At 41.5% G+C, this 27,619-nt stretch overlaps 2 protein-coding genes across 5 annotated transcripts in view; one reads left to right on the top strand and one right to left on the bottom strand.

Annotated features, from left to right (window-relative positions):
- Nucleotides 1-20,546, top strand: part of myo18ab (myosin XVIIIA b) — a 297,356-nt gene extending 276,810 nt beyond the window's left edge. For 3 of the 4 annotated variants that reach the window (XM_088345490.1, XM_088345488.1, XM_088345487.1), the window contains exon 42: nucleotides 7,757-10,863. In XM_088345490.1, the coding sequence (XP_088201616.1) occupies nucleotides 7,757-7,838 (82 nt within the window). In that variant the 3' untranslated portion in view covers nucleotides 7,839-10,863. Of the gene's footprint in view, nucleotides 1-7,756; nucleotides 10,864-19,857 lie in introns of those variants that run through there. The other variant, XM_088345491.1, reaches the window with a different exon arrangement.
- Nucleotides 8,542-27,619, bottom strand: part of pipox (pipecolic acid oxidase) — a 51,619-nt gene continuing 32,541 nt past the window's right edge. Inside the window, exons 6-9 of the mRNA XM_088345492.1 lie at nucleotides 25,388-25,537; nucleotides 25,156-25,231; nucleotides 23,682-23,812; nucleotides 8,542-9,514 (exon numbers count right to left, since the gene is read on the bottom strand). Of these exons, the coding sequence (XP_088201618.1) occupies nucleotides 23,682-23,812; nucleotides 25,156-25,231; nucleotides 25,388-25,537 (357 nt within the window). The 3' untranslated portion in view covers nucleotides 8,542-9,514. The remainder of the gene's footprint in view (nucleotides 9,515-23,681; nucleotides 23,813-25,155; nucleotides 25,232-25,387; nucleotides 25,538-27,619) is intronic.

Here is a 27,619-nt window from a genome sequence, read left to right as displayed (position 1 = left end):
CCTATGAAATCTCCTGCAGGTGTCACATTTTAAAAATACCATATTAAAAATATCACTGTCCCTAATCCTTATTGTGCATTTTGTTTATACGTCATTATAGACATCTAAAAGATTTGTAAATAAATACAACATTTCATTTGGGGCCTTGGCGTAACCAAGGCAACCACAAAATTTCCTAAATTATATAGAATTTTTAAAATATTTTCCTTAATAAGGGACCGGATAGGCTTAAATATGATGAACAACGCTAGATAACTAAAATGTAAACAATGCATTTTGTAATATTTCCATAGTAGAATTTTTGGAGTATACAGTATTTGTAGTATTTTTGTCGTATTACTTTAGTTATATTTTTGTGATATTTTAATAGCACCAAAAAAAAGTTTGTTTACTTGTAATATATTTACTATTATATATATATCTTCTGATTAAGACGCCTTATGGCTTTTTCAAGCCCAGCTCTGCACCAAAAATGGCCCCTGATTTGCGGGAATATTAACTTGCAACATGCAGAACATGGAAACTCCACACAGGAAGGTTCGATCTCATGACCTTAGAACTGTGCCGCACACACACTAACCACTGCGCCGCCCTGCTGCCCACTTGTCATACAGCACATCTTAAATTGCTTTTTGCAGTATTTGGTGGAGGGCAGAAGGGCATGAGCTCAAGCAGCCACCTTTGTGTAACTGTGCATGACACTTGGATTTGTAAGTGCACTTTCCTGCTTAAACAAGACAAAACTAATTTTTTAATTTGTTGTTCTTTAGAATTTGTACTAATGGGTTATTAAAATCTAGAAAAGAATAGAATAGAATATACCTTTATTGTCATTGTTACAAATGGGCTAACATATTGTGACAACGAAATTGGGCATGACACTCCAGTTTTACACATTCATAGTGAGGTATGAGCAAGAAGATAAAGGAACAGAGAAGATAATGTTATAAGACAAGGGGGATAAGGCTATAGTTATAATTTACATGGTATTTACACAAGAAATGTCGGCATGTGGGATGTTACATACAGGGTTGTCGTGATAACGTCGGTATCGTAACGGTTGTGCAATATTGCATTGGTGCAAAGTCATCATAGTGCAAAAATAGTCAGCATGAAACAGGAAATGGTCAGACATTGTGCAATTTGAGCATTAAACGTAGTGCAGTCGACATGTGCAAGAACAAGACATGAGTAACATTATATTCGTATGAGGTAGTGTTTTTGTTTTTTTTTGTTTTTTTTTGTGCGGTGTCTGTTTGAGCAGTGAACATAGTGCAGACAGCATGTACGTGAGTACCATTTTACATACGTGTGAGGTAGTTTTTTTGCAACAGTTTTCAGTTTTTTGTGCGGTGTCTGTTTAGGGTGGTAATGGCTGTGGGGAAGAAACTGTCTCTGAGTCTGTTCGTTTTTGCTTTGTGTGACCTGTAGCGCTTGCCGGAAGGCAGCAGGTCGAAGAGATGGTGGCCGGGGTGAGAAAAGTCCTTGATGATGTTTTCTGCTCTGCTGAGGTAGCGAGAGCAGGCAATGTCCTCCAGACTGGGCAGAGAGCAGCCGACGATTCTCTGGGCTGTTTTGATGATCCTCTGGAGCTTTTTCCTGTCTGCTGCTGTGCACCCAGCATACCACACCGTGATGCAGTATGTTAGGATGCTCTCCACTGTGGCTTTGTAGAAGGACACCTGCAGCTGCTGTTTTAGGTTATTTTTCCTGAGCAATCTCAGGAAGTGCAGTCGCTGCTGGGCCTTCCCTACCACCGCTCTGGTGTTTGCAGACCAGGAGAGGTCGTCGGAGATGTGCACGCCCAGGAATTTGAACGAGTGGACTCTCTCTACACAGTCCCCTTTTATGATGAGTGGTGCTGGATTCCTGCCATTCCTTCTGAAATCCAGAATCAGTTATTTTGTTTTTGTGGTGTTCAATATGAGGTGGTTTTCCGAACACCACGTTGAAAGTGACTCAACCTCATCCCTGTATGCCGCCTCGTCCCCTTCAGAGATGAGGCCGATCAAGGTGGTATCGTCAGCGAACTTAATGATAGTGTTTGTGGGGTGGGTCGGTGAGCAGTCGGAGCTGTAGAGGGTGAAAAGCAGGGGGCTCAGTGCACAACCTTGGGGGGAGCCAGTGTTCAGTGTTAGGGTGGGAGAGACGTGGGTACCGAGTTTCACCGACTGTGGGCGGTTGGAAAGGAAGTCCATTATCCAGTGGCAGATGGAGGGAGAGAGTCCTAGGTGTGCAAGTTTCTCCACCAGGATCTCCGGGATGATGGTGTTGAAGGCTGAGCTGAAGTCCAGGAAGAGCATTCTGGCGTAGCTCCCCCGGTGATCCAGGTGTTTCAGCACGGTGTGAAGTGCTGTGTTTATAGCGTCGTCAGTGGAGCGGTTTGCCCTGTAGGCAAACTGGTGGGGGTCCAGTGTGAGTGGCAGGGAGTTTTTGATGTGCCGGGACACTAACCTCTCGAAGCACTTCATGACCACAGGCGTAAGAGCTATAGGCCTGTAGTCGTTGAGGCTTTCCACTGCTGACTTTTTGGGGATGGGAATGATGGTGGAAGTTTTGAGGCAGGGTGGGACGGTATTATGATGCAGTGATGGATAAGCCGGTCCTTGAGGGCCGCATGTCCTACTTGTTTTGGGAGGTTTCTCTTCTTCAATTGAGGTTGTACCAATGTTTTTGCTTGTTTTTTTTTTCTTTCTCTCTCTCTCTCTTTCACTCTCCATCTCACTAAAGTATCTCACTCATTCCATCTCACTCCATCACTCTCTTCTTTTTTCTCTTTCATGAAATGAAATGAAATGATCTGCATTTATATAGCGCTTTTCAAGTCAATGACTTCCCAAAGCGCTTTACAATGTGCTCCACATTTCCCAATAGCGGCCTTGCAGCCATTTAAGGCGCTAACCTGCTTATTGGGGGTATTAGGGGTTCAGTGTCTTACCCAAGGACACTTCGACATGTAACACAGACGAGCCGGGATTCGAACTGGGATCCCTTGATCCCAAGACGAGCGCTCTACCTCCTGAGCTACTGCCTCCCCCCACCCTCTCTTTTGCTTCCTTTTTTCTCTCTCTCTCTCTTTCTGCTGTTTTTCTCACTTTCTTTTTTTTGTTTCTTTTTCTTTTTTTATCTTTCTTTCTCTCTTTTATCTCTTCTGTCTTTATTCCTTTCAAATTCTCATTCCATTGCTTTATTTTTCTCTTTTTTATCTTTCTTTTTATATTCTCTATTGTGCCCTCTCTATTTCTCACGCTTTCTCCCTTTTTCTGTCTTACTGTCTCCCTTGTTCCCGCTTATCTCTCTCACTTTCACTCCAACTTTATTTCTTCCCCATTTTTTTTATTTTTCACCTTTTCTCACTCTTCTTTTTTTTATTTCTGTCTCTTTCCTCTCTCTTGCTTTCTTATTTTTTCCCTTTTTTTCTCTCCCTTTGTTTATTTTTCCACAATTTTTTTTTTTTCCCCGTCCTTCCCCTTCCTCTCTTTGTTTCTTTCACTTTTTTTAATATCTTTCTTTATTTATTTATTCATTCATTTACTGGAGGTGGGGTCCGCTGGCGAGCGCCTGGTCGCCAGACCTTTGCACACGGGGTCCGGCCGGGCACAGCCCGAAGGGACGACGTCGGACCCTCTTCCCATGGGCTCACCACCTGGGAGGGGCCAATGGGGTCGGGTGCGCAGAGAGTTGGGTAGCGGCCAAGGGCGGGGTCCTTAGCGTCCATCACCAGCTACATAAACTGGCTTTTGGGACATGGAATATTATCTCCCTGGCAGGGAAGGAGCCCGAGTTGGTGTGTGAGGTTTAGAAATTCCGACTAAATATAGTCGGGCTCACCTCCACGCACGGTTTGGGCTCTGGTACCAGTCCTCTCGAGAGGGGTTGCCCGTGGTGAGAGGCGCATATTAGTTGCTCCACGGCTCAGTGCCTGTACGTTAGGGTTCACTCCGGTAGACGAGAGGGTAGCCTCTCTCCGCCTTCGGGTGGGGGGACGGGTCCTGACTGTTGTGCTTATGCACCAAATAGCAGTTCAGAGTACCCACCCTTCTTGGAGTCCTTAGAGGGTGTGCTTGAGAGCACGCCCCCTGGGGACTCCCTCGTACTTCTGGGAGACTTCAGCGCTCACGTGGGCAATGACAGCGAGACCTGGAGGGGCGTGATTGGGAAGAACGGCCCCCTTGACCTGAACCCGAATGGTGTTTCGTTATTGGACTTCTGTGCACGTCATGGTTTGTCCATAATGAACACCATGTTCAGACATAAAGGTGTCCATATGTGCACTTGGTACCAGCACACCCCAGGCCATAGTTCGATGATTGACTTTGTCTTCGTTTCGTCGGACCTGGGGCGGCATGTTCTAGACACTCGGGTGAAGAGAGGGGCGGTGCAGTCAACTGATCACCACCTGGTGGTTAGTTGGCTCCGATGGTGGGGGAAGATGCCGGTCTGACCCGGCAGACTTAAGCGTGTTGTGTAGGTCTGTTGGGAACAGCTGACAGAATCTCCTGTCAGAAGAAGTTTCAATTCACACCTCCGGCAGAACTTTGCCCATGTCCCGAGGGAGGCGGGGGACATTGAGTCCGAGTGGACCATGTTCCGCCGCTCCATTGTCGAAGCGGCTGATCGGAGCTGTGGCCGTAAGGTAGTCGGTGCCTGCCGTGGTGGCAACCCTCAGACCCGTTAGTGGTCACCGGAGGTGAGGGAGGCCGTCAAGCTGAAGAGTCTTAACAGGCCTTCCTGGCCTGTGTGACAGCTGGCAGGTATCGGCTGGCCAAGTGGAATGCGGCTTCGACGGTTGCCGAGGCAAAAACTCGGGCATGGGAGGATTTTGGCGAGGCCATGGAAGCCGACTTCCGAACGGCTTCGAAGAAATTCTGGTCAACCATCCGGCGTCTTCGGGGGGGAAGCGGTGTGCCATCGACACTGTGTATAGTGCTGATGGGGCGCTGCTGACCTCGACCCGGGACATTGTGAATCGGTGGGCGGAGTACTTCGAAGACCTCCTCAATCCCACCGACACATCTTTCTCTGGGGAAGCAGAGCCGGAGGACTCTGAGTTGGGCTCTTGTATCTCTGGGGCTTAAGTTCCGGGTGAGAGTTGGACTCCGCCAGGGCTGCCCTCTGTCACCGATTCTGTTCATAAGTTTTATGGACTGAATTTCTAGGCGCAGCCTTGGTGGGGATGGAGTCCGGTTTGGGGGCCTCAGCATTGCGTCACTGCTTTTTGCAGATGATGTGGTGCTGTTGGCACAGATGACGCTGGAGAGACTTTGTCTCTCAGCTGGCTTGGGAACGCCTCGGGATCCTGTCGGATGAGCTGGAGGAGGTGGCTGGGGATATGGACGCCTGGGCTTCCCTTTTAAGGCTGCTGCCCCCGCGACCTGACCCCGGATAAGCGGAAGATAATGGATGGATGAATTGATGGCTTGCGAAACCATTTGGCCCCCTTGAACTTTGTGACCTTTTGCCACATTTCAGACTTAAAACATAGGGATATAAAACTGTAATTTCTTGTTAAGAATCAACAATATGTGGGACACAATCATGAAGTGGAACACACTTGAATGGATATTTTAAACCTTTTTAACAAATAAAAAACAAAAATGTGGGTGTACAAAGTTATTCAGCCCCATTGAGTTACTTTGTTGCGCTACCTTTTGTTGTGATTACAGCTGTAAGTCGCTTGGGGTATGTCTCTATCACTTTTGCACATCGAGAAACTGATATTTTTTGCCCATTCCTCCTTGAAAAACAGCTCGAGCTCAGTGAAGTTGGATGAAAGGGGTTGTTAGCAGCAGTTTTCAGTTCTTTCCACAGATTCTCAATTGGATTGAGGTCTGGACTTTGACTTGGCCATTCTTGATATGTTTTTGGGTGAACCATTCCGTTTTAGCTTTTGCCTTATGTTTTGGATCATTGGCTTGTTAGAAGACAAATCTCCGTCCCAGTCTCAGGTCTTTTGCGGACTCACTCAGGTTTTCTTGCAGAATGGTCCTGTATTTGGCTCCATCCATCTTCCCATCAATTTTAACCGTCTTCCCTGTCCATGCTGAAGAAAAGCAGGCCCAAACCATGATGCTGCTACCAGCACAGTGTTTGACTGTGGGGATGGTATGTTGAGGGTGATGAGCTGTGCTGCTTTTACGCCAACATGACGTCAAGTCACATTCATTTGTATAGCGATTAATCACAAAACGTCTGAAAGAACTGACATCTTGCATTGTTGCCAAAAACTTTTGGTCTCATCTCACCAGAGCACCTTCTTCCACATGTTTGGTGCGTCTCCCAGGTGGCTTGTGGCAAACTTCAAACAACACTTTTTATGGATATCTATAAGAAATGGCTTCCTTCTTACCACTCCTCCATGAAGGCCAGATTTGTGCAATATACGACCAATTGTTGTCCTATGGACAGATTCTCCCACCTCAGCTGTAGACCTTTGCCGTTCATCCAGAGTGATCATGGGCCTCTTGGCTGCATCTCTGATCAGTTGTCTCCTTGTATGAGCTGAAAGTTTAAGGGGACGGCCCGATCGTAGATTTGCAGTGGTCTGATACTCGTTCCATTTCAATATTATCGCTTATTATTGGGATGTTTAAAGCTTGGGAAATCTTTTTCTATCCATATCCAGCTTTAAACTTCTCCACAACAGTATCTCGGACCTGCCTGATGTGTTCCACATTCTTCATGATGCTCTTTGCGCTTTAAACAAACCCATGAGATTATCACTGTGCAGGTGCATTTATACAGAGACTTGATTACACACAGGTGGATTCCATTTATTATTGTTGGTCGTTTGGTGCACTGAAAGTAAAGGGGCTGAATAATTTTGCACACCCACTTTTTCGTTTTTTATGTGTTAAAAAGGTTTAAAATATCCAATAAAGTGTGTTCCACTTCATGATGTTTGAAGTCTGAAATGTGGCAAAAGGCCACAAAGTTCTAGGGGGCCAAAAATGTTCGCAAGCCAATGTATTTGTCTTTCCAGCTTTCTTCCTCTCTCTTTTGATCTTTCTTTGTCCTTTTTTTCTACTTTCTACTCTCAATTGTGCTCTCTCTCTCTCTCATGTGCGTGCTCTCTGTTTGTCTCTTTGTCTCTCTCTGTCTCTCTCTGTCTCTCTCGGTCTCTCTCTCTCTCTCTCTCTCTCTCTGTGTTTTTCTGTTTCTCACAGCCTCCCTTTTTCCCTTGTCTCTTACCTTCTATCTCTCCTACTCTGTCTTGCTTGTTCTCGCTCTCCTTTTATCTCTCTTTTTGTCTCTCTGTCCCTCTGCTTTTCTTCTTTCCATTTCTCTTTTGTATTTTCCTCTCTACTGCTATTTTCTTCTTTTTTCTCACTTTCTCTTTCTTTGCACATCGATATTTTAGCCCATTCTTTTTATCTCTTTCCCATTTTCTTTCTTTTTCTTTTTCAGACTCATTTCTCTCTCCTTTTGTCTCCCTTTCTGACTCTATTACTCTATTTCTTCCACTCTCCCTTATTCTCTCTCTTTACACCATCACCCTTGTTCTGGTCCTCTTTTAATCCCTTTCTTTCCTCCTCTCTCTTTTTTGTCTCTCTCTAACTTACTAGGCCAGAGCCTGTGAGATTGTTCTCCTAGTATGGTGCCCCCAGCTAAAATTACTTTCCCGGTGATTGAAATCACCTGTGTCAAAGAAAATAAACCTCAAAAAATAGGCAGGACAATGCGGCCCTCGAGTACCACCTGTGTGATATTGCTGTCACTGATATTAACTTGTATATATGCTCCCCTTTGACTGTAGCCCCCTCGGCAGAAGACGTTACTGCTATAGATCTGATGAGGAGGACGTAGACGACAAAGAAGCCAAGGTGTTCACGTCTTGAGAGCAATTCGCAAATAAGGACATTGGGGACGATGAACTCCTAGAGCTGTAATATCTTAATTTGTGCTCTGTTTAACACCACTTGATGAAATGCAGCTTTGAATTATTTTTGCATAAAAGGTTGACCTCCTTTGTTGTCACGTACACACAACTGTAAAAGAAAATATTTTAACAACAAATATTTTAGTAAATGTTTGATCTGCTGCAAATTTGTGATGTTTCTTCTTGGGATTTGTTTTCATTTTAAATTTGATGGGCTTTCTCTGCCTAGTCTAAAGTTCACTTTCTACACAATTGTCTTGTTTTCAGCTGTTTGCTTGGCCTTTTCTTGGATGTAAGTTAGCCAAAGAGCTTATTCGGATAGTAGCTTGGAATCTTAATGTTTTTCTCCTTTACGCTTTTTTCTTAATGAATAGCAGTGTGATAGCGCCATGTATCGCCGAAAAGTTAGATTTTGATTTTATTGTTGTTTCGATTGTTTTCCAGGCTGTAGTTTTTCCAACTCCTGCTTCTTAGGGAGTCTCACAATTCCTTTTCCTTCTATAGTCCTTTCCGGGTCAAGTACTATTTGACTCAAGTGAGCTCTTTTTTTCAACCTTGCCGATCTGCAGCTGTGCATTCTGCACTGTAACACTAGAGAAATGTTAATTACGCTTTTACAGGTGCAACTAATTGTCAAGAACCAGAACAGGATCAGGACCCAATCGCGTGACGTTCTCACACCAGGCTTTATTTTACGGGAAATGGGGAGTCGTGCACGTTAGCCAGCCGGTCTGGCGTGGAAAGACAGGAAGCCAGAGACCGACGAGATCGATTTCAATTGCCCGAGTTGAAACCGGACGGATGGAGTCGATACAGGACGGGACAGACAAGGTAGATAACGAATCAAGATATCGAAAATAAACAGGAGAATCTAGACGGGAACAAAAACTGAAGAAAATAACAAACAAGACAAAAACAGACAGAAATAAAACTGGAACCTGAAATTAAACAGGACAATAATAAACGGGAACAATACCAGACTGGAAACACCAACAGGAAAACAGGACCAGGAGTCAGAACCCACGTCTTTTGGGGTTAATATGGACAGAAAGCCAATCTTTCAACGAGCCACAGCTGGTGTCACATGGGAGGGGCCAATTGGGCACCATGGCAACCGTGACATACACGGACGCGGCCACTTAGGCACCATGGCAACCATGACAGAACCCCCCGTCCCCTAAGGGACGGCTCCAGATATCCAAAAAAACAAAATACAGTGTTCTCCAAAATGGGCTAATGCCCCCGAGGAAGGCGGCCCCACTTTAGCCTCCGAAGGCGTGGCAAAGCAGGACCGGGAAGAGGCTGAGCGGGCAGGCAGCCCGGCAAGCGTCGCAGGCTGGTAGGCAGGCGTCGCAGCCGGCAGACGGGCGTCGTGCCCGGTGGGCCGACGGGCAGACTGACGACCTGGGCAGGCGGACGAGCAGGCAGACGGACCACCCGGGTAGGCGGACGTGCAGGCAGAAGGACGACCCAGGCAGACAGACGGATGAGTCCGGCAGGCAGATGGACGAGCCGGGCAGGCAGGCGGACAGGTAAACGGACAACTCAGGCAGGCGGACGGACGAGCCAGGCAGGCAGACCAGACGGGTCAGGCGGGCAGGCGGATGGACGAGTCTGGCAAGCGGATGGACAAGTCTGGCAAGCGGATGGACAAGTCAGGCAGGCGGACGGGCGAGTCAGGCAGGCGAACGGACGAGTCAGGCAGACAGGTATGGCAGGCCGGCATTTTCTTTGCTCTAATTTTATATCTGTCCAAAACTTCAATATTTGAATAAGGAAGAGGAATTTAAAAATGTTTTTGGGAAATCAGATTAATCGAAAAAAAAATTTCAGCCTTAAATGTGAGCACCATTGGTCACACCAAACACATCAAGCCGATAGTCACATTCTTGCCAAACGCGTTCAGCATTGTACTGTCAATGGTTGCAACAGCTTCTGTTTTTCATTCTTTACCATTTTTTGTGCTTTGACTAAAAAAAGCCATCTACGGACAATTCTTCTAGGAAAGCGTAACAGTGAATGGTGAGAGGTACATCCACATGCTGGAAAACTGGTTAATAGATAAATTGAGTAAGAAACGGTCTGGTGGCTTTATTTTCTAACAGGAAATAAAATATTTAACACACCAACCAATTATTGCCTCTCATGAAATTTACCAGTTCAAATAACTGGTGAATTTAGTGTTGCCCAACTCTATATGTTACACCTTTGATGTTTGTAATGTATTGTCTATCTGGAGGGTGATTGAGGTACCATAACATTGTGATAATGAAAAATACCTTTAATTTTAATGTCAGCATTCTTGTTCAAATCAAGTATTAGATTTACAAAATGGCGCTGGGAACTTCAAATGATTTAAGTAGGGGAATTGCAGTCAGGCAATTTTGTGCAATGTTGCCAATTGGTGTGTTGACAATAATGCCTTACCAATGTTATTTTGTGTCTTTGTTGTTGTGCATTCAACTTTCATATGCAGTTTAATTGTGGTCTGTCGGTGTACTGGCTTTTATTTTCATTTTTTTTAACTTTGCTGGAAAATAGCAATCAACAACCTGAACATTATTTTTTATTCAGGAATAACACTAATCAAATGATTCTGAAATGTGTCTTCTAGAAATCATATTTGGGCTTAGAAAATGGACATCCACGCAATATCTGTAGAATAAAGATGTCGAGTTAAGCATACAAATCTTTTTCATTAGCTGATTGTCTTGTTTTTAATTCTCTATGAAGAACAACATGAATTCAAATGCAATGACACCGAAGCAAGTTTCTGCTTGTATCAAGAAAGTGGAATATGCATATCTTTGGTGAATGCACATTATTTATAGATACCGTACATGTGTATGATTTGTGCTCGCTTTTAAAAAAGATTCATTTATTTTTGACTATTGTAAAAATGACCTTTTGTTATAAATTTTGCCTGATGATTTAATAAATTGTGAATAAAGTATGGTGATTGTTTCACAGCGCTTTCAGATCAATCCTAATTTTATTACGTATTGTTGACCTTTCCATCTATACATTACACAATATTTTAGGGTCTAGATCTTAAGCAGCAGGCTTCATACTAGTGCTTGAAATCCATGAAAATGCTTGAATTTTAATGTTGCGTTTTCAAGAATGGAAAAGTGCTTAATCTTAGGTCAAGTGCTTGTAAATGCTTAAAATTCCTGCCACCTTTCTTAGGTTAGGTGTTGGGCGAGTGTTGGGAGCTAGGGTTTGGGCTTCAAATAGGGGTTTTAAACTTGTTTTATGATTCCAAAAAAGGGTTGGAGCTAGGGTTATAATCTAAGGTTTAGGCTCATTATTACAGTATTAAACTGAATTTAGGGTCTAAAATTGGGTTACACCTAAGGTTTTCAGCTAGAATTTAGTGGTGAGCAACTAGGATTTGAAACTTATTTTATGGTTCCAAAAAAGGGTTCGAGCTAGGGTTATAGTCTCAGGTTTAGGCTCATTATTACAGTATTTAACTGAACTTGGGGTCTGAAATTGGGTTAGGCCTAAGGTTTACAGGTAGAATTAGATGTAGGGTTAGGGTGAGGAACTAGAGTTTGTGTTACATGTAAGGGTTTTAAACTGAATTTAGGGTCCCCATAATAGGTTTAGAGCGAGGGTTACAGTTTGAAACCGGGTTAGGCCAGGTTTGCTTTTAGACCGCTCTAGCTCTACAGGCTGCAAGTTATGGTTTTAATCCGATTTAAGAGTAGCGAAATAAGGTTGGGGCCAGCGATGTGGTTTTAAATTAAGGTTTAGTCTCACCTTTTTTTGAACTGAACTGGATTTCTTGTTTTAGTGGTGCTGGTATAATGGAAAGTTGTCTTTAAAGACCCTGCAAAAGTGCTTGACTTAACCATGAAAAAGGTATACGAACCACTCGCTCAAATTGTACATTTTCTGACTCACAAACCAGGACTACAGAATGTAGTTGGTCCTACAAGGGAGAGTACTGTTACTGTGCAATATCCAATTACTTTTTGTACAGTGGAAACATGTTTACTCTATGGTTGCATTTGGATTTGGAGTCATGCTGCACTGTAATAACAGTAATTGTATTCAACGCCAAGAGTTCAGCTGTGAAAAGCTTAATGAGGCTTAACACAGAAAAAGAATGGTAACCAGATAATCAAGGTGATGTTAGAGTCAGATCAGGAGACTTCTCCTGCTACTGGTAACCATGGAAAATAGTACTATGTTGAATGTGGGGGAGCAAACCCCTAACCTAAAAAAAAAAACCCTGATGGGTGTCACCCAAGACACACCACAGAAAATGAATCCCCGACACGATATTGTGAGTAGGCCAAAATGTTAAAAAATATTTTTACTTTGCTGTAACATAGTCTTACAGTAGTAATATTTTTGTAGTATTCCTGGAAAAGTATTTCAATTTTGTAGTATCTATGTGGTAGTTTTTAAGGTATTTCCATAGTAGAAATTTTGCAGTATTTTTTAATACTACTTAGTAAATACTAATGTGTCCTGCAGTAGTGGTATTCCAGCATTAGTCTTGCAGTAGTAGTAGTAGTCCTGTTGTAATAGTAGTGGTAGTTGTAGCAGTCCTGCAGTAGTAGTCCTGCAGTAGTAGTAGTCCTGCAGTAGTAGTAGTCCTGCAGGATAAGTAGTTCTGCAGTAGTAATAGGAGTAGAAGTCTTGCACTAGTAGTAGTAGTCCTGTAGTAGTAGTAGTAGTAGTCCTGCACAGGGTTGGGTAGGGTTACTTTAACTGGATTACTTTCAATTACTTTTGGATTACTCCAATATCAAATATGCTAATAAAAGACATACGGAACTAAATATGAAAAAATTACTCAATTTTGTGCAGGCTTGGGGAGTAACAGAATACATGGAACGGCAAAAATGATGTTGGCAAGCTGTTTGGATTTATTTTAATTGTGTTTCTGTCGCATTTTATGTTAGTTTTGCCGGAGATCAAAGAGATCAAAGCAGGAGAGAAAGCTTACCACATGTTGTGAGTCATAATTTAATTCATAATTAGTTTTATTTGTCTTTTATTAGCATATTTGGTATTGGAGTAATCCTGAAGTAATTGAAAGTAATCCAGTGAAAGTAACCCTACCCAACCCTGGTCCTGCAGTAGTAATGGTAGTAGCAGTAGTAGTCCTGCAGTAGTAGTAGTAGTAGTAGTAGTAGTGCGAATACAGACAACCGGCATCCTACCTCGTTGCGTCTGCAAGTCTGGACTTCATGCTTGTGGGCAGGTCAGACTGAGGCCTCAATGCATGCAGATTGAATTTCCCCCTATGTTCCGGTTCCGGAGCATTCGCTCTGGAAATGCTGGTCTACTAGTGATCCCAAGAGCCAAGAAGAGATCCGCAGGTTCGAGAGCGTTCTCCATTCGGGCCCCGGTGCTGTGAAATGCACTTTCCCCTGAGATTCGATCTGCAACCTCAGTGGAAATGTTTAAATCTAGGCTTAAAACACATATGAATAACCTATATTTTATGTTGACAATATCTGTGTATTATTTGTTATTACATCCATTGCAACTTGGTCATCCTGAAAGGGGGATTACCACATGTGCGGCCCCTTCTCAAGGTTTCTTCATTTTCCTCATGTTGAGGTTTTTGAGTTTTTCCTTGCCCTCATGTAAGTTTTAACTCAGGGAATGGTGTAATAATAGTCTGTGGTTTGCAATAATCCGTGGTCTTTGCAGCCCTTGAGACTCTTGTGATATTGTGATACTACAAATTAACATGAGTTGACTAGTAGTAGTAGTAGTCCTGCAGTAGTAGTAGTAGTCCTGCAGTAGTAATAGTCCTGCAGTGGTAGTAGAAGTAGTAGTAGTAGTAGTAATAGCCCTACAGCAGTAGTAGTAGTAGTAGAAGAAGTCCTGTAATAGTCCTGCAAAACTAGTAGTGTTAGTCCTGCAGTAGTAGTCGTCCTGCAGTAGTAGTAGTAGTAGTAGTAGTAGATGTCCTGTAATAGTCCTACAATAGTAGTAGTGGTAGTCCTGCCGCAGGAGTAGAAATCATGCAGTCATAGTGGTCCTGCAGCAGTAGTAGTAGTAGTAGTAGTAGTGGTCCTGCCGTAGACAGCCCCTTAGCAAAAAGTAAAGGAATCACCAGTCTCACTCCGACATTTTATTATTGTTCAAAAGTGCGACTCATTGGCATTCAGAAACACAAACCTTTGTGGTGGTCAGTAAATGCTACTTTTATAGATCAAGCACCGGTAATAAAATATGAAATCAGGAAAAACAGACAAAGAAATAACAACCAAAACATATCACAAGTATTTAATTGCACCACCTTTGGCTTTTATGACAGCTTGCAAGTCTCTGAGGCATGGACCTGATGAGTGAGAAACAGTATCTTTGATAAATCTGGTGCCAACTCTTCGATTGCAGTTGCAAGATCATCTTTGCAGGCCGGAGTCTTGCTCTGGAATTTTTCCAATTTCCACCACAGGTTTTCAATTGGGTTCAGACCTGTGCTATTTGCATGCCAGGACATTGACTGGATGCGGCTTTCTCCAAGGAATGCTTTCACAGTTTTTGCTCTGTAGCATGATGCATTGTCCTCTTGGAAAACTAATTCATCACCCACACACATTTTTTTCAATTGAAGGAAAAAGAAAGCTGTCCAAAATGTCAATGTAAACTTGTGCATTGATTGCAGATTCGAACAAAGCCTTCTTACCAGTGCCTTTGCCTGCTGTACAAATTTTTGTTTTCTTTAGGCAGTCCTCTTTATGAATATTAATGGAACAGCACCAAACAAAAGTTCCAGCATCATCACTTTGTCCAATTCAGATTTGTGCCCATTGCAGTGTTGTTCTTTTGTGTATACGCCAACGATGGTTTGCTTTTAGCTTTCCAATATGAAAATCGCATTTTCTTTAGGCAATTTTGCACATTTCTGTCACATACATTGACTCTAACCTCCTCCCATTTCCTCCTCACTTCTGTTGTTGTGCATTTTCTGTTTTCAAGACATATGGCCTTTAGTTTTTTGTCTTGACGCCTACATGACTTTAACAACATTCCTATGCTGTTTGTCCTTGGTCCAAATCTTCGTTACAGCTGACTGTGAACAGCCCACATCTTTGGCAATCATACGAGTAGGTACTTTCTTCAAGAAGTTTGACGATCCTGTCTTTGGTCTCAAGAGACAACTCTCTTTTTGGAGCAATGATTCTTTCCAATCCACTTAGTCCAGGAGCCCTACAAACGTGTGTTATCTGCACTGTTTTTAACTGCTGACTAACGAGCAGACTTAATCCAAGCCAATTAAGGAAAGGAAATTGACTTGGTATGTCCTGATTTTCTCCTCAAAATAATAATAATAATAATAATAATTTCCTTGTATTGTCATTCTGTGTAACAATGTACACAGAACGAAATGTCGATTGCACCTGACCCGTTGTAGCGAGCCGATGCAGCCGCAGCCAACAGAGGGCGCCGCCGACCACTTTTTAAGTCTTAGGAATGACTCGGCCGGGGCGCGAACCACCGACCTCTGCACTGATTACAATTTTTTTCTCAGAATGGAGTGATTACATATCTATTTCCCTCCACTTGCTCCATAAAAGTAACATTTACTGACCATTCCAATGTTTTTTCTTAATTTATTTTTGTTTCTGGTTGCCAAAATGTTGTACTTTGGAATGACCTTAAAATATGTTCACGTTTGTGATCTGCGTTTTTTCTACAGAATAAAATGAAAAGTGAGGGCTGGCAAAAGACTGGTGATTCCATACTATGGTTGTAATTGGGTTATTTCTCCCACCTGAAATGAATGGGCCCATTCATTTTACATGGGAGGGCTTGGTCACCATTTTAACCAGGGGCGTTTTTCAGGGTGCATCACTGACCTACATGAGGTTTAACCATGAACAAAAGGCATGCTAACAAGCAGATGCTCATGACTACATGCTAACAAGTAAATGCTAATGACTACATGCTAACGACTGCATGCTAATGGGTGCATTCTGACAGTTACACGCTAAGGAGTAAATGCTAGTGAGTGAATGCATGCCGGCGAGTAAACGCTAACAGATAGAAGCGAACAGGTTGATGCCAAAGACTACATGTTATTGAGTAGATGTTAACGACTACATGCGAACAAGTAGATGCTAATGTCTTCATGCTAATGAGTCATGCTAATGGTTACAGGCTAACGAGTCATGCCAACAGCTTCCTGCTAGCGGCTAGATGCTAATGACTACATGCTAACAAGTTGATGCCAATGAATACATGCAAACGACCACATGCCAACGACTCCATGTCAATAGGTAGATGCTAATGACTACATGCCAGAGCACAGCCCCAACTGTCACAGGATTTTGTACACAATTACATACGCGTGTTAGCTTAGCACAAAAGGTTTCTGTATAGTTAGAAAGGTAAAGGCACTTTTTTGTACTTTTGTTCCACTTTTAAGGCAACCTTATAAGGGTCGAGGCCATTGCCTGAATAAACAGCAATAACAAAGAAAAACAAAGAAAATAAGTCTGGTTTCTGTTTATGAGCAATATTGCGGCACACACGGACGCAGCGGCTCATAGCTCTTCAGCTAATTTTCTATTTATTACCGTTTTCATCTTTTTTGCTCTCCTTTCTGGAGACATGCGCGTCCAATAATACTTATAGTTGGGAGGAACTTGTTCAATTGGGTGTGCGTCTAAATTTCAACTATTTGGGCACTTTTTATACCACCTTTGATATCCCGAAAGAGATACAAAGGGATCCGGGAACTCTGTGGTTGGCCAACCCACTTACGAAGTGGCAGAGACAGCGTAGGGATCCTAAACAAAAGCGGGGCTGTTGTTCGGGGAAGTGTGCTAAGCTAAGGGAGCTACATCGGCGAAACGGCGGAGATGGACACCAAGATGATGGAATTGTGCCTAATTCCACCAATAATTCTTCATCGATCTTGCCTGTCAACCGGCGCCTGAGACTCAACATGCCCAAACGGCGACATCTTGTGACGATCTCAGCTAAGTTCAAAGATTCAGCAAAGATAGAATTTGGTCTTTTAAATATTAGATCGCTTGCTCCAAAAGCCCTACTTGTTGATAACATTATTCGTGAATACATACCTAACCTGATTGGTCAGTGTGAAACTTGGTTGAGACCGGATGAGTTTTACCGTTAAATGAGGCTTCTCCTCAAGACTATGTGAGCTGTCATGTAACACTCTTTGAAGAAGAATGGCGGTGTTGCGCTAATTTCGGAAAAAATACTCAAACTTACTCCCCGTACCTCTAATAATTATAAGACGTTCGAGGCTCTTGTTATGTCAATTTATAAAGTTACTAATTACTGCGCACCCGGACCATACGCAGTTTTCTTAGATTAATTCTCTGAACTGTTATCTGACCTAGTAACCTATGCAGACAAAATAATAATTATGGGGGACTTTAAAATTCATATGAACTCCCCACTCACTTCACTTCCTGTTGCGTTTCGGTCTCTAATTGATACATTTGGTTTTAATCAACTGGTTGATTTGCCAACTCATAAAGATGGAAACAAGCTAGACTTCTGACTCGAGGAGTTTCAACCTCAAACGTGACAGTGTTACCGTTATTTCTGATCATTATTTAGTTACATTTGAGGTGCTGGCTAAATGTAGTATTATGAAAACTGAAGGATTATGAAAACTGAAGGATTTAGCGGACGCAATATAAGCACTGTCATAGTTTCTAAGCTCTCTGATCTTCTTTCAGTAATAGCTGCGTCGTTTCCTTTATATAAAGGCTCTAGCAACTCACTCATGAATGAGTTTTATGCTACCCTAGCTAGTGTCCTGGATTCAGTAGCGCCTATAGGGCTCAAATCACGACCTAAAATGGCGCGCTAACAAGCTTGAGGTTTTCCATCAAACCTGGTGTGACAACTTGTTAAAGTATAAAGCAGCCCTTGCCTCAGCAAAATCAGCCTATTTTTCGAAGATGATTGCGGCATAAAAGAATTATCCCAAAATCTTTTTCAACACTGTAGCATCGCTAACGAGGCAACAGATTATTCCAGATAGTTCTACCCATTCAGCCCATGACTTTATGGTCTTCCCATATAATAAGATTCAACGCATACGGGAATAAATTTCTAAATACACTGTTAATACATTACATATTAAAAGGCTGAAATCTCAAGATGCGCGACATGTGGTGGCTGTCCAGGGAATTTTTCCCGATTTAGTGATTTGGCACTCGATAATCTTAAACAGGTGGTGAATACGGCCAAACGGACGACTTGCCTGTTTGACCCGCTTGCTTATTAAAGGTATTTTTGGGGTCCTTGGACCTTCAGTTATAAATATTATAGACATATTACTCTCCTCAGGTGTAGTTCCAGCGGCTTTTAAGTCCGCTGTTATTAAACCTACACTGAAAAGACCCAACCTTGATCCAGAAAGCTTATGTAATTATAGACCTGTCTCAAACCTACCGTTTCTTTCTAAAGTACTTGAAAAATTGGTGGCACAGCAGCTGAATGATTTTATATCCGAGAACAATCTTTTTGAATCGATGCAATCAGGATTCAGGGCTAACCACTCTACTGAGACAGCCCTGATTAAGGTAAGCAATGATTTTCTACCGGCAATGGACTCCGGCGCTTCATCACTTTTGCTGCTGCTGGACCTTAGTGCTGCTTTTGACACTGTGGACCATAATATCTTACTAGAACGGTTGGAAAAATGGATTGGTCTCTCAGGAACCGTCCTCTTATGGTTCAAATCCTACCTCTCAGATAGGACGCACTGTGTTAAATATGGCGAAATTACATCTGAGCCCTTTAATGTTACCTGTGGTGTTCCGCAGGGTTCAGTACTTAGCCCCCTTCTTTTCAGCATTTACATGCTTCCATTAGGTCACATTATTCGCAAGTATATCAGTTTCCAATGCTACGCGGATGACACTCAACTATATCTTCCGTTGGAGGAATCTGCCACACTCAATTGTGGAAATTTGGAGACTTGCCTCACTGAGATAAAAGAGTGGATGTCACTCAACTTCTTGCGCCTTAACTCTGAAAATACCGAAATGCTGGTTAATGGTCCATCTAAATGCCGTGACTTGTTCTCAAAAACTGCTGTGAACATTGACAAATGTCATATAACCCAGAGTGACTCAGTTTAAAATTTAGGTGTCATATTTGACCCGACCTCTCCTTTCAAAAACACGTGAAGAAAATTACTAGAACCGCTTTCTCCCATCTTCGCAACATTGCTAAAATTCGTCCTATGCTGTCTCCGTCAGATGTGGAGATTATAATTCATGCGTTTGTTACTTCCTGTCTCTATTACTGTAATGAAGTACTCTCCGGTCTCCCGAAGTCCAAAATCAAGAGTCTTCAGCTAGTAAAAAGTGCTGCAGCGAGGCTTTTAACTAAGACAAGAAAGTTTGATCACATTACCCCGATTTTAGCTAACCTGCATTGGCTCCCTGTTAGCTTAAGACAGGGGTGTCAAACTCGTTTTAGCTGGGGGCCACAAATGCTATAAAAAATCTCATGGGGGCCGGACTAGTAAGTTTAAGAGAAAGAGAGAGGGAGAAAAAGACAAAGAGAGGGAGGGAAAGAGAGCGATAAACAGATAGCGAGAACAAGGGAGACAGAGTAACAGTGAGAGAAATACAGAGAGCAGAATAGAGATATGAATGGAGAAGGGGGAAATTAATATAGAGGGAAAAAGAAAGTGAAAAAAGAGAAAGATAAAAAGAATAAGTGAAGTGAAACAAAAAAAAGACTCAGCAGAGAAAAAGAAACAAAGTGAGGTGAGAGAGAGAGAATTAAAGTGTAAATTAGAGAGAGAAAACTGAAAGAGAGCAAGACAGAGAAAGAGAGTGTGAACAGGAGAAAGAAAAAGGAGAAATAAATAAAAAAGAAGTTTGATCACATTACCCCGATTTTAGCTAACCTGCATTGGCTCCCTGTTAGCCTAAGATGTGATTTTAAGGTTCTCTTGGTATTATACAAAATCATGCATGGACTTGCTCTCTCATATCTTTCAGATTTAATTTCCCTCTATGTTCCGGTCCGAAGCCTTCGTTCTGAAAGCGCTGGTATACTGGTGATCCCAAGAGCCAAGAAGATTTCCGCAGGTTCGAGAGCGTTCTCCATCCGGGCACCGGTGCTGTGGAATGCTCTTCCCCCTGAGATCTGATCTGCAACCTCAGTGGAAATGTTTAAATCTAAGCTTAAAACACACTCTATAGCATATGAATAACCTATATTTTTTGTTGACAATATCTTTGTATTATTTGTTATTGCAACATCCATTGCAACTTGGTCATCCTGAAAGGGGGATTACCACATGTGCGGTCCCTTCTCAAGATTTCTTCATTTTCCTCATGTTGACGTTTTTGAGTTTTTCCTTGTCCTCATGTTGGTTTCAGATCAGGGGATGGTGTAATAATAGTCTGTGCAATAACCAGTGCAGCCCTTTGAGACTGTGATTAAGGGCTATACAAATAAAAATGACTTGACTTGACTTGGTTATTCGGGACGTCGTTCGCTGCCTGTCTTGTTCGCCAAATTGGTGAAACTCGGGAGCGAGGGCAGCATAGTAAAAAGACACGTCGAGATGCTCGGCTCACACAACCCACGAGGATACAGCATTACATTCAGCCGACTGTCGGAAATGATGGATCAAGCAGAGGACTGACGGCGCAAGGACAATGCCAACAACACAGACTCAGAGGTAAAGTCTACGCGTTCGCATTGTACTTCAAAGTGCTCGTCTATAAATTCTGCAGCAATTCTATCAAAGGCTAAAGCGGTAGCTGCATGCACAAAGCTAGCATTCATGGGAAAAGAAACTGCCGTTTTGAAACTGTCTCCCTGCAAGATGTCTCGGCTCCTCCCATGGGCATGCCAAGGAATTGTTTGGCGCCCAACGTTCTCACAACATCGCGCCTTGACGTCTGGCTTCCCTAAACAACGCCTGTCGTCCTGCGTCCACGAGTCCTGTTATCAAAATTTCCTAGGCAAAATATCATGCATTTCGAACAGCATGCCCTGTCATTGTACTAAAGCCCAGTCAGTGAATATCTTTATTGCATTTAACTGAGTCAATCGTATAAAATCCTTTATAGTCAAATGTATAAAATCCTTTAAAACAAAGGTCTGAATTAGAACTCAATTTACGGTTACTAAGTTGCCAAAAAAGATGTTGCAATTGCTGAAGTATAATCAAGGTTTTATGAGGAGTTGGAAGACTTTTCAAATAATATCCCAAAACAATCATTAGTGGCACCACAGCTGATCTGATGCAATGTACAACAGAATATGTTGAAAAACATGCAGTAATTGAACTTGTGGTATTCACATCACAAGTTGACCTGGATGGCTGCCATGAATCTGCATAAGAAGCAAAACAAAACCCTATTCAATCAAATAATGAAAACAAAAGCACACATATCATGGATAACTCAAATGTCAAAGTGTCCCATGATTGAATCCATACAGTGTTCCTTATACGCCAGTCGGGGTGTCCAAGGTCTACTTGGCCTTGCTAGATATACAGGACTTTGCCAATATGATGATCGGCCAGAAAATTACCGGACATGGAAGGCATCATTCAAAATGACCATTGAGAGAAGAGCTACAGTTATTGATAAAATGGCTTGGAGAAGATTCAAAGAGATAAGCCAAAAGGATACATTCAGCACACATTTTCAATCCAGTTGCAGCTCTTGAACTTGTGTGGCAAAGACTTGAACAATCTTGTGATTCCCCTGAAATTATTGAAAAGGTATTATTGAAAAAAATGGAAGAGTTCCCAAATCTCAGCAATCGAGACAATACAAAGTAAAGAGAGCTAAGTGACATAATTGAGGAAATAGAATGTGCAAAAAAAATATCTTTGCTGGCCTTGTATATCTGGACGCAGCCCGTGGAGTGAATTCAACTGTGGCAAAACTTCCATATGGACTGCAAGAAAAATGGGTGAAACAGGTTCTAAGTACAAGGAAGAAAGTAATGTCACATTTGCCCCTTTCAGTGTCTTTTCAGTGTTCATGAGACAACAAGCAAGAATAAGTAAGGATCCCAGCTTCGCAATTACACCATCTGCGAACACAAGCTTCAGCAGGAAAAATGCTTCAAAGGCAACAACAGGCAAGGGATAACTGTGAACAAAACAGACATTCCTGAAGATGATAATTCAACCAAAGGTTTCCATCATAACTCTATGGAGAGTCCAGAAAAGAAGCCTCATCCTCTCAGAAAATGCAAAACATTAAGAGTTGAACTTATCGATGAGCGGAAGTCCTTTATAAAGGAAAACAGGATTTATTTGAAGTGTTATGGATCAATAAAACATTTTGCAGAAGACTATACAGTGAAAATAAAGTGTTCTGAATGTGGCAGTGAAAGACATTTGTCAATGTTGCATGGGGAATGGGAAAAGAAAACATAGACACTGATAAATTGGGACACTCACTTTTTGAGAAAACAAAAAATGACAACAAACCAGACATTATGGAAAAATAAGTGTTCCGGAACACAAGTAACAGTTGGGTGGCACCATTGCCATTCTGCAAATCTAGACTAAAACTTCCAAAAAACAAAGAGCAAGTACTCGAGAGCTTTCAAAAACTTTGAAGAACACTGGATCAAAACTTTGAAATGAGAATACAATACACATAAGTCATGCAAAACATACTGGACAGCGACCATGCAGAGATAGCTTCACCCCTGGTCTCAAACAAACAAAATTGGCACCAACCGCCACTAAGTAAAGCCTTTTGGCGGGAAACAACTGAGCGAATGGATTTGAATGAACCACTCTCGGTAAAAAAGGAAGAAGGGAGCGGATGGAAAAATTCTCGCGTCTACTGATCCAGACAAACCAAGTCTTCTCACAATACTGCTCACACAGAAGATCTGCACCACCAGGAGACTTTGCACCACCCGACCTCTACACCAAGCAGTGGAAACAGGTTCAGTGCCTTGCGAACTTTTTTTTTTTTTTTTCCCCCAAGCAAAGGAGAAGTGGATATCTTGCAACACTGCAACCAAGAAAGAAATGGACTGAGGTAAAACTAAATTTAAATGTGGGGGACATTGTTTTGTTGAAAGATGTTTTAGCTCACAGAAATGACTGGTTTATTGGAAAAATTGTAAAAACAATTATGAACAAAGATGGAAACCTTCGTAAAGCTGAAGGGAAAACTGTTCAAGATGGAAATGTGATAGTATTTTTGAGACCCATTGTTGATATGGTGCTACTCTTACGAGATGATTAATATGGTGTAATGCACATTTTATTTTTATGTTTCATTTACTAATTGTATAGTGTCACAATTGTATTGTACCAGGCGAAGAGTGTTCTGCCTTATGGTATAAATAGAGTGGTCTTAAGTGCTCTCTACAGTCCAACAGGTAAATTTTGGAAAAGTAAGTGAACGCAATGCACTGCAGAGGCCCGGTGTTACGCCCTGTGAAAAAAAACCTCATTTGTTGTTGCGTTGGACAAATATTGTCTGTAAGTATGAAACAAATTGTGATGACTTTCTGGATGTACTGTTTTTGTTTATTTTAGGATTTTGTACATATTTACGTCTGTGTGTTGGCTTAGCACAAAATGTTTCTGTATAGTTAGAATGCTAACGGCTACTTTTTGTACTTTTGTTCCAGTTTTAAGGCAACCTTATAAGGGTAATGGTCGAGGCCATTGCCTGAATAACAGCAATCACAAAGAAAAGAAGTCTGGTTATTTGGGACACCGTTCGCTAGTTGTCTAGTTTGCCAGATCTGTGAAACTTGGGAGCAGGGCAGCATAGTAATGAAACTGCAATGAACAGCATATTAATGATTGATCGGCAGCACATGCCTATAAAGATGACTTAATGTTGTTCTGGAAACGGCTGATCTGGAAAGGTTTCAGGTCATAAGAAGGCACTTCTCCCAGGACAAGCTCGGTCAAAAGCTTGCCAATGATGGGGCCAAACTTGAATCCATGACCTGTGTGACAACATTGAGCCGAGTTAATAAGTTTTATGTAAATGCACACAAACACACCTTCACAATAATTTCAAAACTGCCGTGAATTCTGGACAACAGATCACGCCTTATTAAAAGCCTCAATGCTCAAAAGCTAGAATAAAAACCTATTTTTGTGTGTTCCAAATCAGATTACTCAATGTTAGTAGCACTTACAGTGATTATTTCAGGTTTGGGCAAAACTTCATAGTCTTGCCTTTCAAAAGAGACCAAAATCGCCCATGTTCGCCTAACGATTTAAGAACAGCATTCAATTTACTTTGGGTACGTCTTTGATAGGAGTTAAAGGCAAATTTACAGGAATGTTATGGGGTTAACACATGTACCAATACGGTGACTGGCTTGCTAGGGTGTCAGTGTTACTCATATGACGTTGTAGTTCAGAAGGTCAAAAGACAAGACAGGCTTTCACAATGCATGATCTCGGATAATAATTGGAATATACAGATGAAATATAGATTTTATGCAAATAACAATGCAATTTCCTCACATTTTGCATGTTTTAGAAATTGGGAATACCTTTTAGCGACCGTACATTTGACGCCAATGGACTTCATACATGGGTGAAAAAGTCGAAATATTGTGAATATGTTGTTAATATTAATAATCAAGTGCTATTAACCCTTTCGTATTGCAGTATATGAATAAATTGGCCAGAACATGAACTCATGTCTCTCGTAAGGCGTCAAATGTTTCCAGGTCTTACTGTGGTGTTTGTTTTTAAAAAGTGAATGCTTAAAGTGAATATTAAAAGTAAACAAGACTGTGCCTGTGAGGCAAACAATATTTGTAGCTGCGGGTGGGACTTGTACACAAAAATATTTATGGGTATATTTTCATCACCAAACGATTAAGGCTGCTGTCCAGAATTTAAACTCTTTACTCTCTGCCGCCATCTCCTGGCTTGAAGTCATTATAACACCCTCCGTTAGCTCATTCCTCAAGTACATGCATTTATGTATGATGCACGCTCTAATAATTAAATTTCAAATATTTTTTGCATATTTTCGGGCGTTTGGACTGTATTCGAAACAGGCCTTTTTATTATTTCACAATTTTTAAGCTAAACTAACAAAAAAAAAACAGGAACAAGCATATCACATGGAGGAGACCATTGCTCTAAGAAGTTATTTGACGAGTCATGACTGGATCATTTTACGTCATTGGACAAACGACAATAGATTCGAATCAGTCGAAATGAGAAAGTTCCATGTTCCAAAAAATATTTAATATATTTTTTTCAGGCCATTTTGTTGCAGTGTGGCATTTTTTCATATTTCTTGATTATGCTATGCAGTGTTTACCGGAGAATCCTGCCCCAATTACAATGTTGCCATATTTGGGGTGACGGTCCAGTACAAAATGACGGTCAGGTGTCAGCTGGAAAAAAAAAATGGGAAAAATAATAAAATCGGCAACAATCAAAACAGATGCAGGGTGGATATTGGATACATTATTTTGCTTTAGATATTACCTATGTGAATAGCTTCTACATTTCTCAATATGTGCGTGCACACACAAAACATGAGGACTAACCGTATACATGCAGCTCTCAACCACGGCAGGCTCAGGGACAATGCCGGGGAAGCTACAGGCGATGTAGCGCCGGAGGATGTCAATATCGCCCTGGTTTGTGCACTTGTCTCTTTGGTCCGGGTCAGTCTCACTGCCATTATGGTAGCATATCTGTAGTAACATTAAAAAAACAACAACAGGATAAAATAGTGCTGCACAACTGAAATAATCACTGCAAGTGCCACTAACATTTATAATCCAAGTTAGCACACACAAATAGTAGGTTCTTTTCTGGCCCGATTTTTTTTTTTTTTTTTTTTTTTTTTTTTTTGCAATTACATGCAAGATAAGTGTAGCAGAGGCATCTTAGCTGGAAAACAGCTGGGACAATACCGTAAAGCCTTACCCGGTCCCAGATCAAAGTTGATCATCTGAAAAACTAAACATTAGTATTTTATACATTTTCTAAGGGTATGTCTAGGCGTGACTGGTGACAAATTACAGACACGTCTTTGCTTTTCAACAGTCTGATGGCCCTGTCACTAGTATTAACCTTTGACTGTATAAGTGAGATAAAAAAATGACCCCATAATTGTTATTCTTCAAAATAAAAAACAGATGTCACAATGTCATATTTCAGGTATTCCTCGTAAAACATGTTTATGACATTATGCCTTTAGTATCTTTATTTTTCTACCAACTACTTACAGGCTCCACTCAAGGAAGAATGTGTGTACTGGTAGATCATGCATCCAAGGGTTAAGTACTTACAAAAACACTAGCAGAGAAAATGCATCTTTCTTTTAAAATCGGAAATCACATTGAAATTGCACTACTGGGCTGAAAAATCTCAAAAGTTTTTTTTTTATCAAAATCATACATCTGTTGACGTATTATTATCACCCAGAATCAAAACAAAGGGGGTTATCTTTTTTTTTTGGAGGGGGGGGGTGATCTAAGTACAACCCCTATCAATAAGTATGGAATTATCAGTCTTAGACAAGTGCTCACTCCGAAATTTTATCCTGCAGAAACTAATTTTTGTTTAGAAGTCCCGCCATTTTCCACGTAACTCTTGACATACCCCATACATCAGACATAAAATTACTAAAAATCAGGTCTAGCCTTTGATTCCATCAATATGTATGATCTACAATAGCTGGACAATTGATTTTACCTAATGAAACACTAGACAATTTTTCCTTGATTGATGCGAGAACTCATAATAATAATAATAATAATGCATTTTATTTAAAAGCGCCTTTCAGGCCACCCAAGGACACTGTACAAACAATGAAAGAAAAAAATACAATTTAAAAAGTTGTAAACGAAATAATAAATAAAAACAAGACATAAAATCATAAAAACATAAGAAATGGAGAAGCTATGTGTTGTAGGCAGTCCTGAACAGGTGTGTTTTTAGACGGGACTTAAAAGTGGAGAGAGGTGTGCAGTTTTGGAGGTCCGGAGGTAGATTGTTCCAAAGCTTGGGAGCAGCGCGACTGAAGGCTCTGGCTCCCATGGTCAAGTTTTCTCCCAAGTCAACCCAACAACCTGCCTTTTATATCTAATTGTTTTTTTAAGGACATTTTATGGATTCTTCGAGGAAACGATTTTAAATATCGTCAACTGCTCTCTCCAGACGGCCGTTTTTCCCGCCGCCCTTGAAATGGCAGTAGTGAAGACCTATCTGGAGAAGAGGAATTTAGACTTAATCATGTTTAATAACTCCTGTCCAGTTTCCAACCTACAGATAAGTTTTAGAAAAATTGCTTTTTATTCAGCTGAATAATTTTTTAGAAGAAAACAGCATTTTAGGGAAATTTAAGCCTGGTTTTAGAAGCAACCACAGTACATAGACTGCCTTTAAAAAATGTTTTTAAATGGTATCAAGTATAATCTTAGTCTTAATAAACACACAGTTCTGGTGCTACTGGATCTCAGTGCTGCCTTTGACAGAGTAGATCACCACATTTTGTCAATAATATTTAGAAACCTGGTGGGCATCTCTGGTACTGTTTTGACCTGGTTTTGTTCCTATCTCAAAGACCGACATTTCTTTGCAGGTATAGATGCATACTCTAGGATGCATGAAATTACACGTGGGGTTCAAGGTTCAATTTTAGGCCCAGTACTTTATAATCTGTAAATGTTTCCCCTTGGGGATGTCATCAGGAGACACGCAGTCAACTTCTATAGATACGCTGATGACACCCACCTCTAAATTTGCCGTGTCCGTTGATGACACAAGTC

The sequence above is a fragment of the Urocampus carinirostris genome, chromosome 10, assembly GCF_059441175.1.
Source record: "Urocampus carinirostris isolate Australia breed hairy pipefish chromosome 10, RoL_Ucar_1.0, whole genome shotgun sequence".
Classification (NCBI taxonomy): Eukaryota; Metazoa; Chordata; class Actinopteri; order Syngnathiformes; family Syngnathidae; genus Urocampus; species Urocampus carinirostris.
This window is presented reverse-complemented; position numbering and strand designations above follow the sequence as displayed.